Source organism: Malus sylvestris, chromosome 10, assembly GCF_916048215.2.
Source record: "Malus sylvestris chromosome 10, drMalSylv7.2, whole genome shotgun sequence".
Taxonomy (NCBI): Eukaryota; Viridiplantae; Streptophyta; class Magnoliopsida; order Rosales; family Rosaceae; genus Malus; species Malus sylvestris.
In genome coordinates, this window is record NC_062269.1 from 35051816 (window position 1) to 35061727 (window position 9912).

The window sequence follows — 9912 nt, forward strand, 5'->3', positions numbered from 1 at the left end:
GTTTTATTTTTTTTCATAATTATTTTGGTAAACTTCTCATAATTTGAATGATTTTTAATGTTTGGTTTTTCTATGCTTAGTTTATGCAGAAGATAGTTATGACGTGGAAAACCTTACTGAAAACATCATCAACATAACTCTTGAAGGCAATAGATCAAGCCAAAGTTCTAATGCAATTTCATGATGATCGATGTAAATCGAGGATTTTGTAAATTGAGGTTTAAACTTTTGAGAAAGATTTCACAACCTTGAAAACAAAAACTGTTTCATTTTGCATATCCTTGCACATTTAAAATTTGTAATAGATTAGTAGTGTATGTATTATTTTTTTATTAGGCTCTTATTTTCGAGTGTAGATGTAGTACTTAAACGACAAATGTGTTTTAATGTTTTGAAGTAATATTTATGTGGCAATGTGTGGTATGTGCAAATTTAAGAAAAAAATATATTTTTCTTAACGGGTCATAACGGGTCATAACGGGTCAGGTCACTTTACCCGTTGGGTAAAGTGACACGACCTGTTAAGGACCCGTTAAGATAACGGGTGTGACACGACACGACCCGTTAAGATAACAGGTGTTACACGAAAACGACACGAACACGACTGACACGACCCGTTTGCCAGGCCTATTTCCCCATACCTTGGGTTTTACCATAGCGGGGTTTTATGAGTTTTACTACCAATGCATACTTTCTTAAAATTTGATACTCGCTTTCACCTGTTGTGTCGATGACTTCATTAACTATTCTACCTTCTCTACTGAAGATCTGATGTGATGGTTTGTTAAGTATTTACACACTCAAAGGGGAGTGTTGCAATTATATTTAGAATAGGAATGTGATTGTGTAAATCCTAGTAGATTTAGGAATGTATCTTATATTTTCTATTAGGAGTTGATTACCTATTAAGAGTTGTAATCCTAAAGGGAAATGTTTTTACCTATCCTACTGCTATAAATAAAGGCACAATGGGGTAATACAAACACACCTCACAATTAAATCACTCTCTCTTCTCTCTCAATACCGCCAGCCCCCTCTCTCTCTAATCCCTTAGATTAGTTCAATCAAATAGGCCTACAACAAGTTTGTTGTTATGGTAAGAAAGTAAAAGAAAAAAAAAACTAAAAAAAAATTTGAAAAGAGACGGATCAGTATGAAGCTAGTGACTTGGTTTGGATAAAGTCGCTATCTTCCTAGTGACACCCTTCAAGGATGATCGGGATACAGTCACTATCTTTCTAGTGACACCCTTCAATGATGATCGGTAGCGAAGTAACGATCGTATCCTTTTTTTTTTCCTCCTTTTTTCTTTTTCCATTGATTATTTTTCCTACATTACTTTATTTAGATTCAAATCCCTTTACATTTGGATTTTGATTTATATCCTTGTTTTTGAAAATTTTGAAATGGATTATAAGAAATTTTTCACCGAAAATACATTTTGTAGAACATAAAGATGATAGTTTGGTGTTGTGGTATGGTAAAAACGAAAATTTAACAAAAATAAACAATAAAACATAAAATAAATAAAACTAAGGGAGTTTTAACGAAAAGCCCACGATATTGTTCACTTTAACAAAAAATCACATTTTTACACTAAAAAATCAATCATGGTACAATTCACTTTACCCTTTATTTTGTCCTTATCGTTAAAACTCAAAGTTTTCAAGCCCTTTTCATTATTTTTTCTTTAAAATTAATGGTTTAGGCGTATGGAGATGAGCTCAAACTCACACCAAGACCCAAATTCATGCCATTGGGAAGGCCCAAGGTGCAGTAGAGCAGTAGAGGCCCATGAGGTTTAGGGTTTAGGAGCGTGTGAATAGTAACAGGTGAAAACTATAGTAGTGGGCCTTAAAATAATACCTTGAGTTTGGAGCGTTTCAACTCAAAGCGCATTCGAATTTTTTTCCCTCGGCACAGTCGGAAGTCTGTGCTGATGCCTAAATCAGCCATGGCGTTTACCATTGCTGCTTCAGTACCAGGACAAGTCATTGGCTTCAGAGCAGAGCGGTACAGCCTCAAGGCTGTGGCCTCCAAAACATTGCCTCTGACGACTGAAACCTCCGTTGGTGAGGTCATATGATAGAATAAAACCCTAGATAGGATACCTTGTATTCCGTGTTCCACAGGAATTGTATTAACACTTAAAAATTGGATTTTGTCCATTCATTTGTTATAACTCTATATAGACCTGACACATCACAAGTTTTTAGCTTCAAGGATTAGAATTCAAGGATTAGAATTCCTTGAAAAATATAACGCCAACTTACGTTTAGTTACGTGAAACAGAGAATCTTCAGGACCCATTTTTTATTGCAAAGACACATGATGAGTGGGCACATTACCTAATATTAAAAGCACGAATAATTTCTATGAACTAGAGGTACAACTTGGGTTGTGCCAATCCAAATCCGTTCATGTTTAATCTGACTTTAAACCCGAACAAATGGGGTTTATTTATTTATTATTATTATAACCCGTCCGAAGCCAACTCAATTTCAACCCATTCATTGATTGTGTTGAGTTGGGTTGATAATTTGCCCGTCCATCCCCAACCCTACCCAACCCGACTAACCAAACCCAATCTAATCAGATTGTAACCCACATCAATTAATGCTTATACTACACGGAAGTGTGCCAAGTCCAAAAACCAACGCCCTTTCTAATAATTTTTATCAAATTACCCTTTATAATTACTTAAGCTTTTAGGGAATAAGAGGCTTTGATTAGTCAGCCTATATTCGTAGTCTCTAAATCCTAAAGCTTTATAGTAGATTGATTTATGAAATTAGAGTTAGCTAGCCTTGATGCTACTTGGCTGAAATTTTTTTTTAGGAATTCTTGGAAATTAAGTTGTTACAAGATTAAACTTAAAAAAGTTGGGCAACCCAAACCGAACCCAAGTAAACCTTAACCCAATTAAACTTGAGCCCAAATGAACCCGAATGAAATCCAACATGAACCCGAACCCGAATTGTAAAAATTGAGATAGGATTAGGTTGACCTTCCAACCCGTTCGAGTTGCACCCCAACTATGAACTTATGAAACCTTTCACAAAAGAGTTTGTCATTTGCAACCAAATACTAATTTAACAACAAGCAGATAAAAGAAAATTCAAGCCCGATTTTATTCCAACTTGAATAAATATGGGGTATAGACATTCAACTTTACAAATTTTTATATAAGTGATGTCTTCTTTTTTTTTTCCCCCAAATGAAATGATAGGAGCTTTATTATGATTTTTTTTTAGTACATTGATATTTTTACACTAGGGGGAGAGGGAGTTCGGCTAAGCCACACAATGGGCAACCTAATTTGGTAACAAATTCGTCATCCATGAGATTTGAACCTAAAAATCTTACTTCCAAGTGAAGAGGAATATCATCGTACCGTAGTACTGAGTGACTATGGTACTAAAAATATTAAAAATTGATACAATCTTCATCAACTAGAACATTTTGGATAAAATTCAAGAAGTCCTTAATCCAAAGAAACTTCAACAAAACATTAAAGGTCAACTTGGCCAAACTAGTTGTCATTAATATCCCCCTATAAAAATGTTCTGTAACCAGATTTAATGAACAATCTGGATTTACGTATAACAAAATACAAAAATTTACTATGGTCCAGTATTTAATGTGGACCGGAATTTTATAGGGAACTTTAACGAAAAGCTCCCGGTCCTGTTCACTATAACAAAAAACCACATTTTTACACTAAAAAGTCAATCCTGGTACTATTCACTTTACCCTTTATTTTGTCCTTATCATTAAAATTCAAAGTTTTCAAGCCATTTTCATTAGTTTTCCTAATTTTATATTGTTAGAAAATTCTCAAAATATAATCAACTTCGGAGTTGAATTCAAGTTTATGTATAGTTATCGAAATTTATAGTTTGACCTAAATATTAGATTTTGAGGAGTAAATAATTTGGTATCATAAAGTTGTTTTTTCGTTAGAGAAAAATGTTTGACTCTTTACATCTAAGAACTTATTTCTCTTTACAGTCAAATTACAATTTGACACATGTGTGCATAATATATATATATTTTTTTGCCTTGAACAAGTCATTTTAAAATATATGTGAGGTCGTGATTTGCCAATAAAAGAGAAATGACTCATTACTCGTATATGTCAAACAAAATTCTTCTATAGACGAGCATCCTTCCCTAAATGTAAAGAGAAATAAGTGTGTGTAGTAAATGTAAGCTTTGAGCAGTCATATTGTTCAAGGGCAATCGTATATAGAGTCAAGTCCCTTTCTTCTGTAAGCATCTTGTTCATTTCTTCACACCAAAGACCCTACCTTTACCAAACCTTACAAAACCATGGAATTAAAAACCATAGCCAACTAATAATACCAAAACAACGTGAGAATTATACACTAACGTGATTGATGATTGAATTCTCAGCCTGTAAACTGCAAGGCTGGACAAGAAAGTGATTAGGTACAAAGACTACACAGCATAGATACACTACATATATAATGGCCAGCATCTGTATTTTGTAGTAAACAATTGCCAAGATTTGTTTAATTAATATTTCGATTAAACTCTAAATGTACTGAGGAGTAATGCACTAAAATTACAATATTTGTTTCCCACGCTAAAGTTCAGTCATATATGGATCTTGTTTCCACAATAAATTCAGCCTCCAAGTTCCAATTTCTGAGTGAATACAATCTTTCTTTTTAACCTACCGCATCTGGCCTCAAACTTTTTCCTTCTCTTTTGATGAAAATTAAAGTACAATATTTATTGTAATGAAATAAAATAAAAGGTCCATTTGACTAATTAATTAAGTTTAAGAAAATAGGGTTTGGTAATCATTGATATGTCCCATTTTCTAATCCACTTTTACAGGGATTTGTTTAATTCTAGTAATAAAAAAACAATATCGTCAGGAAGTTGAAAAAAAAAGTCAAGAACAAAGTCACATTTCCTTCATCTAAGTAGACAAGCACCATGTGCATACTGCATAGGTTTCTTCAAACCCAGCTTTCTCGCTGGGAATCTTGAGGGTCTGTCTTAATGCGTTCATATTTCTACAGAGTTCCCCAGGATTTGTTGACTAAGAACAGAATGGCACAGTCTAGGAAGGGGCATTGTCATATATCGTACAGTTAGTGGATTTTCTTGGAAGCCAACTTAATCCAACAGCTGCTCTTTTATTTTTAAGAACCGGAAACTGTTTAGTTAGAAGGACAGAAACATGGAAGCAAATATAGGGTAAATAATGAGAAAATTGTGAGGAAAGAATACTACCATTTCAATTTGTAATGCAATTACGTTCAAATATAATATCAAACATTTACAGTGTAATATGAGGTTCACAATGTAAAGACCAACTTTGGTATATTAATACTAACATCATTACATGGAATTAGGTATAACAATAAGATTATTATGTAACTTTGGAATGTGAATTTGAACAATACATTGTAGTTTACACTTTTTCGTAATTCACACATTGAATGCCAACCTCATATTGTAATTCCATTACGCTAAGTAGGGAGGCCGTAACTGAATTACAATTGTGATTTCATGACGTCTCCAAGTACTAACCTACATCTATACTGTAATAAGACATCCATGGTATAGCCTATGTCCATATCGTGTAATTATCACCATTGATAGAAATAACGGAATCACGTCTAATTAATAATAATCTACTTTGTCAATGTAATATGACGTCAACAACATTACCTTCAACCTTGTTATACTAATTTTTTTGTCAATCTTTCTTATAGTAATTGCAACATCATTTTGTGTTATTAACAATCATTTTACTAAATCATATTTACACTGTAAATACAGAAAATAACACTTGAACGTGATTGCATTACATCATCAACGTCCAATTTATATACTAAACGATAACCTAGAATTTCCTTTTTAAAATTATGCTACCTAAAGATACAAAACAAAACTAAGAGAAAATGATGATTAGGAAAGAAACTAAGCAAGCAATACCATCCCCAATTGCATGCGTTAGGAAAGAGAGTGGCGGCAAAGCAAAAGGCCAAAGGCGCTAACTTTTTCTCTCACGCCAACAAACACGGCAATTGCCAATAATAATTCTGAGGACTCCCTTCTGGTATTTCATCTAATCCAAGTAATAAAAGAATAGAATAAAAACAGCATCTTGTAAGTGGGGGAGGCACCAAACCAAAGGTTGAAATTTGTCAGATTAGGGTTCTTATTGTACCCTTACTACAGTTACAAGACACCGTCTCAGACTTCAGACCCCAAGAAGGAATCTGATTCCAGACACTTCAATTCCCTCCCCCGGATAAGGTAATTCGAACCTTCACTTCTTTCTTGCCCAGTTGCCCTTCCAGTATCATACTCTTATCCTATTTTTGTATGTTTATTTAATATTTTGTGCAGTTTTTTTGGAGGGATTGAATTGAAAATTTGTGTTCTTTCTTTCTTTGGTTGATTCGTTTTTTATATGGATAAGCGAACAGTTATCAAATTTTGGTTCTTTTGGATTAATTCCTTGATGGGGTTTTCTGGGTTTTCGATTCGGAATTAGGAGCTGAATCGATTGGTTGATTGGTTTTTCCTTGTGGTATTTTTAGGTGGAGGTGGTGCTACAAGTGGCAGTTCTGGATCGATTCCTTGATGGGTTTTCTTGTTTGATTATTTAGAGATAGGCCTTGGAAGTCGGTGATTGGAAGGAACAGTTGTTTGTGATTTGGAGAGATTTTGTTGAAAATATAGAGCTTCAGATTGATTGGTTGCTTGCTTGTGATTGGATTTTAGTAATAATCGCAGCTTTAAGTTTAGAATTTCAGAGTTATTGTGTAAGAAATGGAGGGTCAGGCAATTTCTGGTGATGAGGTTTCTGTTAATTTAGTTAGAGAGGAAGACGAAGAAGAGTTCCGGAGCTGTTGTGAAGACGAAGATGAAGTTTGGAAGGAGACCGAAGAACCAGTGAAAGGGGAGACAAAAGATGAGTCAAAATATGATCTCGACGAATTTTCTGTGAAAATGTTCTTCAAAGGCATGTCCATAGCTGGCTATGGGGACCCCGGTTGTGGACTTTCTGGAATCGGAGTTGTCATGGAAAGATCAACCAATGTTCCTGCAATTCAGGTGCAGAAAAGGCTTGATTTTTATGTGGAGGAGCTTGTGGCTGACTATTTAGCCCTGATGGATGGTTTAGTGGAGGCTGTGCAGAATAAAGTCCGTAGGGTGTATGCATTTACAGATTCTGAACTGCTTTATGATCAGGTGAGTCCTTCACTACTAAACGGTAATGTTTCTTTCTTCATGTCGGTTAACGTTTTAGAAAGTCGTATTAAATATGAAACCAAGACTTTTGTATTAACCTTGATTTTTCTGGCCCATCTGTTTGCTTTCTGTGCGTACTTTGGAATATGATTTTGGGATTTTCAATAACTTTCAGTTCGAATTTGGGTTTCATAAGTTCATTGCTAGATTCTCCACTGCAATATCAGCATTGTGAGTGCTTGAATTCATTAAATAAAAAAGGTTTATTCTGTTTGATTATCCATTATATACCCTTTTTAGCAGCACAATTTTTATAGTTGAGAAGTGGATAATACCGTGTTATTTAGAAAACTACACTTTGAGTGATTGCTCTTGAGGATTACCTCATCTTTCTTCATTTGAGTTGTAGCACTAGCATTAAATTTTCAAATCATCTTATTGTATGTCAAGTTTGTTTTAATGACTTGAATTTCTGGCAGGTTTCACATGAGGAGAAACTTGAAGTTCCAATCCTAGTGGCACTGAGGCAAAGGATTTTAGAGCATGCCAGTAATCTTGAAGCTTTTGTTCTGAAACTTGCCCCTGATGTAGATCTTGAGCGGCCATCAAAATTAGCCCAAGTGGCTATTGGAGTTGTCTCTTTTCCGGCTAAGGGTGTTGAATCTCTTGAAAACTGTTCCATCTGTTGCGACGATAAACCATCCTTGATGATGATCACCATGAAATGTTCTCATAAGTTCTGTTCACATTGCATGAGAACATACGTTGATGGGAAGGTACAGTCCTCTCAAGTCCCCATCAGATGTCCTCAACTGAGATGCAAGTATTACATCTCCACTGCTGAGTGCAAATCTTTTCTTCCACTCACTTCTTACGAGTCATTGGAGAAATCCTTTGCAGAAGCAAGTATTCTCCACTCAGATAGAATGTACTGCCCATTTCCAAATTGTTCCGTCCTGCTTGATCCCCTTGAATGCTTGTCAGCTAGGGCAAGTTCATCAAGTCAGTCGGATAACAGCTGCATTGAATGTCCAGTTTGTCAGAGGTTCATCTGTGCGGATTGTGGGGTTCCTTGGCATACTTCTATGAGCTGCGAGGAGTTCCAGAATCTCCCATTGGAAGAGAGAGATGCTGCAGACATTGCCCTACATCGCTTGGCACAAAGTAACAGCTGGAGGCGTTGCCAGCAGTGTCGTAGGATGATTGAACTCTCTCAAGGTTGCTACCACATGACGTGCTGGTAAGAATATTTTCATTATATTACACGTACTATTTCAATTTTAACAGCACTGACTAAGTTGATTGAGAATGGATCTTCATGTGTGTTTTTGTGCCAAAAAATGTGTTTTGTATGCTTTGAACCAATGTGTTTGAATTTCTTGGAAACTTGTTGCTTGCCTCTGGGGAGGGTACAATCTTTATGAAAAAATGATTTGAGTTCTAGATTGTAGTCGGTTATTATGATCTCAGACAATTTTTAGCTCTTGGGAATATTGATTTTAAGCAGTATATGCTGTGAGTAGGTTACTGATAGAGGCATACGTTTGCTTATTGAATCATTGTGTAACTATTAGATAAGAAATCAGTGCGTCCTTTCCGTTACAAGTTGTTGAAATTTACTGAGCATTTTGTGTTCCTCATATTTAGGTGTGGGCATGAGTTCTGTTATTCTTGTGGTGCGGAATATCGGGATAGCCAACAGACTTGTCAATGTGCCTTTTGGGACGAAGACAACAACACACAAGACTTGGTCACTCAGTCTATGCAAGAATCCGAGCAATGGGCGTGGGAAACATTCAATTCACTCCCCATGATAATGGATGCATACTCGGACCAAGAGAGATCGCAGCTGGCGCTGATCCAGAGATTCCTAGCTGGGGGGTTCAGTTTAAGCGACCATCCCCCTTATCAATCCCCACCTCGGTGTACAGATTCTTATGTAGACGCCATGAAAGATCTCCATCAGCTTCCTTGGCTCGAGAGGTTTGTTTCCGTTATAAGTGATAACTACTACGAAGAATATATCCAGTGAATTATAGGACTTCTGAAATTGGAAAATAATCTGCACAGCTACCCGAGAATACCTTTCATAGGAGTAAAGAGTGTCTCGCTCTATTCACTGCGGAGATTTATGTGCCTCTTTTCCTTTGTAGTTTCATAAGCATTGTGTTAAAGAGATATGCGGCCGTTAAAAAGCACCTTGTGTAAAACATAGGAGGGCAAGCGTCCATGTACTTTGCTGATAGGCGATAGCTTTCTTCTTGAAAGAAAAGAGGGAAAAAAAAGATAGTGTATTGAATTGAAATAACATTTATCATGTTATTGAATTGAAAAAATATTTTCCGTTTAAGATGCTCTGAGATGAAAAACACTAAATATTCATCAAAGTAAGAGTGATATCATTTTTTTTCTAGTGACAATGTAAATAAAGCCAGCAATGTTTTATGGCACGGAATGTTGGATGGTCAAGTATCGACACGTACAAAAAATGAGTGTAACGGGGATGAGAATGTTTCGTCGGATGTATAGGCTCACGAGAAAGGACAAGATTAAGAACGAGGATATTCAAGATAAAGTAGGAGTAACCGCAATTGAAGATAAGATGAGAGAAAATCAATTAAGGCGGTTGGGACATGTGAACCGAAGACTCACAAATGCTCCGGTTAGAAC

At 35.8% G+C, this 9912-nt stretch overlaps 1 protein-coding gene across 1 annotated transcript; it reads left to right on the forward strand.

Moving 5' to 3' along the window:
- The first annotated feature begins 5973 nt into the window (after positions 1–5973).
- On the forward strand, positions 5974–9592 carry LOC126586445 (E3 ubiquitin-protein ligase RSL1-like). Its single transcript, XM_050251288.1, has 4 exons — positions 5974–6300; positions 6588–7242; positions 7722–8482; positions 8890–9592. The coding sequence occupies exons 2-4, from the start codon at positions 6820–6822 to the stop codon at positions 9272–9274; spliced, it is 1569 nt and encodes a 522-aa protein (XP_050107245.1). The 5' UTR covers positions 5974–6300; positions 6588–6819; the 3' UTR covers positions 9275–9592.
- The last annotated feature ends 320 nt before the right edge of the window (positions 9593–9912 follow it).

What these genes read in the sequence shown, in the direction of transcription:
- LOC126586445 (XM_050251288.1), top strand. Translation starts at nt 6,820, where the DNA reads ATGGAGGGTCAGGCAATTTCTGGTGATGAGGTTTCTGTTAATTTAGTT. An exon ending in CTGAACTGCTTTATGATCAG is followed by an intron (nt 7,243 to 7,721) that starts GTGAGTCCTTCA and finishes AATTTCTGGCAG; the next exon opens with GTTTCACATGAGGAGAAACT. An exon ending in TGCTACCACATGACGTGCTG is followed by an intron (nt 8,483 to 8,889) that starts GTAAGAATATTT and finishes CCTCATATTTAG; the next exon opens with GTGTGGGCATGAGTTCTGTT.